This window comes from Schistosoma mansoni, chromosome 4 (assembly GCF_000237925.1).
Source record: "Schistosoma mansoni strain Puerto Rico chromosome 4, complete genome".
NCBI classification, from domain to species: Eukaryota; Metazoa; Platyhelminthes; class Trematoda; order Strigeidida; family Schistosomatidae; genus Schistosoma; species Schistosoma mansoni.
The window spans coordinates 29067514-29072715 of NC_031498.1; the positions used below are offsets into that span (position 1 = coordinate 29067514).

Genomic DNA, 5202 nt, shown 5'->3' on the forward strand with positions numbered 1-5202 from the left:
TACATTAGTTAGTCCTAATACAAGAATTACATTTTCAGTACCACAGGCAAATAACAAATATAAAGTTTCTAATCCAATGTATATTTGAACTAACAATTGATTTGAAGAAACAAGGCATAGTACAACAGCGAATATGGCAATTGGTATTACAGTAATTTGAGTTTCCAAATTATAGAAATCATAAGCTAAAAAATGTAAAATAACCGAAAGGTGTATTTTGGAGAAAACATTGCCTCAATTTCAATGGATCATTATGCGTTACATGTAGAAAAGAAAAAATGAATGAAAATGTCATACAAAAGCTATGACAAACTGTTATTCAGTGTTATTCACGATTTTAACAGGACTCCTTCAAGAGATTCATTGATAACTTACCTTTGTGTTAAGATAACTTATTTAAAAAGTACATGTTTATGTATTTGGCCATAAGAAGAAAATTCAGTGTAATGGCTGGTGATAAAAAAACGCCTTCCCAAAACCGAAAACATGGAGAGGGTTTGAACGTGTTTGAGTAATTTAAACACTAAGCCACTATGCTTTGTATTGACTAGTTAAATTATTTTTTCAAAGACGAAATGGTAATTTGCTCACTACTGACTCTTAATGATATTGAATTTTCAATAAATTTATAGAATATGGAATTCAGCCCCTTTACACATCAAGGTACTACGTTTAAAAACTATAACCATAGACGGCACTAATGTAAGAAATTATTCAACATTGGAACTCAACTCTTTGTAGTTATCAACAATCATTTCACACAGCGTTACTAATAGTATGAGAATGATCAACAATCAATAACTGCATGGATTGTAATAATCTATCTCTGAACGTCCAAAAATAAAAAAAGATGGATGGTAAGAGACAGATCAATTGCAGTCTTAAACATTATTCTGAAGATTCAAACAAACAATACCAAGTGAATTTAAACTTCACCCCATTCCACAAGCAAGTGGCTATCAAGACTCAGTAGTTAAGTGGATAACACGATAGTGTTTCAAACGAATAATACTGGGTTCGCATCCCAGAGTGAACACCAACTCTGAGATACAGGTAAATCCAGATGACAAGTCCCAAATAGGACGGAACGTATATTCTGGATTTCACTGCTAGCTACTATCCGTCTTTGCTTATAATTCTTGTGACCTGAGGCAATATCGAGGCAATCCACACAGGATACACATATGCCAATAAAACACTGATCGATTGCAGTCCGGTGTCGTAGCTCCAACTGCATTTACCAATTTACATGTACGTGCCAAAGCACATACATTGAAAGAAGCGAGAGAAGAGTACATGTTCGCACACCATTGACATTTCTCATGCTTTTAAAATCATTAGCAAGCAAAGAAGTACAACTGCTCTCCGGTTTGCTGAAGCGATCGCTACAAAAAAAAACTCAAACCGGATCTATGTACTCAAAAAGAGACAGTGATAAATCTATTACTACCCTGGTAATCCATTTTTTTTTAATAATTTTTTTGGATATTAGTTTTATTTTAGTTAATATTTAGTTTTTATTATATTCCTCTTCCATTACCCAATTCTTAAACCACCCTTTCTCTCACACATTTCACTTGTCTCTCTTAAATTATATGAACTCACCAAATTCTATTCAATTATTACGTAACCCACCCTAATTGTTTTTAATTCCATGACTCCTTTATTACCTCTAAAATTATCACACATTTGATCTTATCTGTCTTTTAACTCCACTCAACGATTACACCACCCATCCTTTATGCTTCCTTCATTCTAATACCTAATAACCTCTGACCTTTCCTTGCCCATATATATATATAGTTATCATTGATGACCTTTTGCCATTTCAATCCTTTACATTCACTTATGTCAATTGTTCCATCCTATTTATCACCCCAAATGCTAAAACTCTAATACATATTTGGTTGTAAGCAGCTGATGAGAAACCATGAATTCATACTATTCTGCATCAATATTTGTTCTGGCTTTATTTAAATTACAAAACTAGTTTATTTGAATATATATATACCCATCAATTTCAACTTGTATATTACTTCCGGTTTTGACAATATTGTTTTTTTTTCCCCTCTTTTAGTTCCCTAATCTCTTTTTATGAAACATTTCCAAGAATGATTATTATTCTCTTGATACACGTGTTATTTGGAAAGAACTTTATTCATTCACATAAAAACAGAATTAAAGCCATTAACTTAACCCAACAATATAAGATCATGTGTTGAAATAAATTTCAAAGTTTATGTATCTATGTAGATTAAAAAGGATAATGTGATAAGTTTTTTTTCATGAGAGAAAATGTAAATAAATTATAACCGATAAATAAAAAATGAATTAATGGAGGGATTATACAGATTTTATAAACAGATATTTTTATATTATGATGATAAACTGTGTCATCTGAAAAGCTACAAAAAACTAATAAAGTACAAAATAGAAATAGATTGTCCTAATTTCAAATTCTAAAATAATTGAACAATTATTATTGCTTTGCCCCCAAATGCCCTGGTACGACCGAGAGTGGGGAGAGTTCGCTCTCCCTCTCGAAATGCTCTCATATGGCCACACGTATACAGCCTCTGTCAGGGAAGTCCTACCCACCGCATTCTCGTGGCAGGGGTATTGTTTACAAAATTGAGAGGACAAAAAGCGAACGTCCGGCGCTTTAACCGGGTTGGTGGACACGCAAAGTTCACCTAGGGGAGTTGGAAAATCCTGATTCCAAACGAATGGCGCACGTGGGCTCCAGTATCCTGATGGAACGAATGGCGTATGAACCAATTGTTGGGCACTGGCTCCGGTTGTGGCTCCCTAAGAAAACCACCTGCTTCAGTTTGGGCAGTATCACAGCCCAGACACAAATCAAATGAGATTTGTGTGGGGCATATATATCTGGTGCACCTTTGTACCAATATTTATGTGTTTAAATAAATAATAATAAATGATAATGCTTCATTGGATCCATATCGGAATCATCATGTTATGGTTACGAATTCAGTCAGTCAGTTAGTCAAAATGAAACCTAACACATATGTGCATCAGTTCATATTGCTGAAGGGTAAGATAATTTTAAATCTTAAAATCTAGTGCATAGCAAATTTTGAATCCAGCTACCTTATTTTGACCGATTCTTTGTTAAGTCTTTCAAAGTTTTCAACTAATGGTTACTATAATCTGGAAGACCTAAATCACGTAGTTTGTGTCTGGCAACACGGATCGGCCCAACAGATATTCACTTCATGACCTGATGTCACATCTTAGTTGATTGTTTCTAACTCTCATCCAAATTATTCCTACATCAAATATTATCGGTTTTTGAGATAGGCAGTGCCTGAAGAGGGTAATGTAGGTTCAATTCACTTCATGTTATGTCAGTCACTAACAAATCTACTTCCCAATTAGGTCAACCTTGAGTAATGCCAATCAAGTTCACAGAGAAAGGAGTCCCCGTAGACTCTTCTTTCGTGATATGAATATCGGTTCGCGTAAGCTTAAAAACCCCATTATGTACCATGTAAAAAAATAAGTAGTCTAGTTAGTAAAAAGTAACCAGTCATTGTTATCATCCAACGTAAAAACAAGCCGTGTAATCAGTACACGTTGCTGATAAGTCCTATAATAGGACGACAAAAGTGTCTTGTGTTCAGTGGTATCTCAAAGAGTTTCTATCAGCAACAAAAACTGCGTACGAACTAATCCGTTCAAACAAAAATGACCCGTAGTGACTCAGGTTATTCACTTATTTACATGAATGGTGCAAAACCAGACAAACCATATGACATACGGGTTATTCTTATCCTAATGGTTATTTCGTACAACAAATATTTGGCCTTGTTAATTTGCTTAACCTCATTGTACTCATTCTCATATAGTTAATTATTAGCACTTATCTAGATATATTGTTGAACAGATTTTTCGTTTTTCAGTGTTTGACTGATCGCGTCTGTATACTTTGTCTAATGTCTGTTTTTCATAGATGTACTAAGTTACTCTTAAAATAAACGGTCTGGCTCCAACCATTACCACTTCCTTGAATGGCCGCTTGTTCATATTTGAATGGCTAAAATATTATCTTCTAATTGGATTTCGTAGTTAGCTTTTTAACATTACTGTTGTTCAAATGGAGATAGCCGCAGCATCAGATACGAAATTAAATTTGGGGTCTTTATTTCAATGGAGTCAACCAAATGCTCCAAACTAATAGTGAAGGGATTATTAGTTGAGCCCACAAGCTGGTAAACTGCTAGCATATATACATAACTTACATAAGCTTTCTCCTCGAAATGGATAGAAACCAATTAATAAACAGTTCAAACATAATGATCGATAGAAACTTGCATCCGATATCCATTGGGATCGTAGTGAAAACCAGTGAATCCATGGATGAACTGCAAAAAAGGAAGATTTTTATTCGAGTACACATTTTATAATATGGTAAAATAGGTTTTAAAAAATTAATCCTTCAAAGTATTGGTTGAAGTTCCTAACAATCACAGTAGTATAGTGTAATAGAAAATTAACAAGAGTGGTGACGTATACAAGCGACTGATGGATCCCGAACTTTCACACTTTGAGCGGATGTGCACTTTTTAGTAGCCCGGAAAAGAAACAGTTTCCCTGACATGAGAAAAGAAGGGATCATTGCTCGAGACTGGTCACACATGATTACTTTGTGAGTGATCATTTTAGCACAGTACGGAAAGGTGGAATGGTTTTATTATGATTTACCACACTTTTAATTAGGAATACCTTTTAACTTTTAGGAATCAGATGACCATTTTAATAATAAAGGTTCATAATGAATACAATAATGCATATATCGAACACAGTCAAAACAAATAACTCAATCTTCAATAAGAACGTCAAGACAGTCCTACTGTACGGAGCTGAAACGTGAAGAACTACTGCAACCATCATCAAGAAGATACAATTATTTATAAACAGTTGTCTATGAAAAATACTCAACATTCACTGATTGGATACCATCAGCAACATCGCTTTATGGGAGAGGACAAACCAGCTTCCATCTGAAGAGGAAATTCGGAAAAGACGTTGGAAGTGGATAGGACATACATTAAGGAAATCACCAATGTGCATTACAAGGCAAGCCCTAAGTTGGAATCCTGAAGGGAAGTGGAAAAAAGGAGGCTAAAGAACACATTACGCCGGGAAATAGAAGCAGATATGAAAAGGATGAATGTTAAC

The 5202-nt window shown here is 34.5% G+C and overlaps 1 protein-coding gene across 1 annotated transcript in view; it reads right to left on the reverse strand.

The window, feature by feature from the left end:
• Positions 1-4212: 4212 nt before the first annotated feature.
• Smp_151850 (putative inositol 1,4,5-trisphosphate receptor) overlaps positions 4213-5202 on the reverse strand; it is a gene marked incomplete at both ends in the record, with an annotated part of 16967 nt that continues 15977 nt past the window's right edge. Inside the window, one exon of the mRNA XM_018797418.1 lies at positions 4213-4385. Coding sequence (XP_018652462.1) covers positions 4213-4385 — 173 coding nt within the window. The remainder of the gene's footprint in view (positions 4386-5202) is intronic.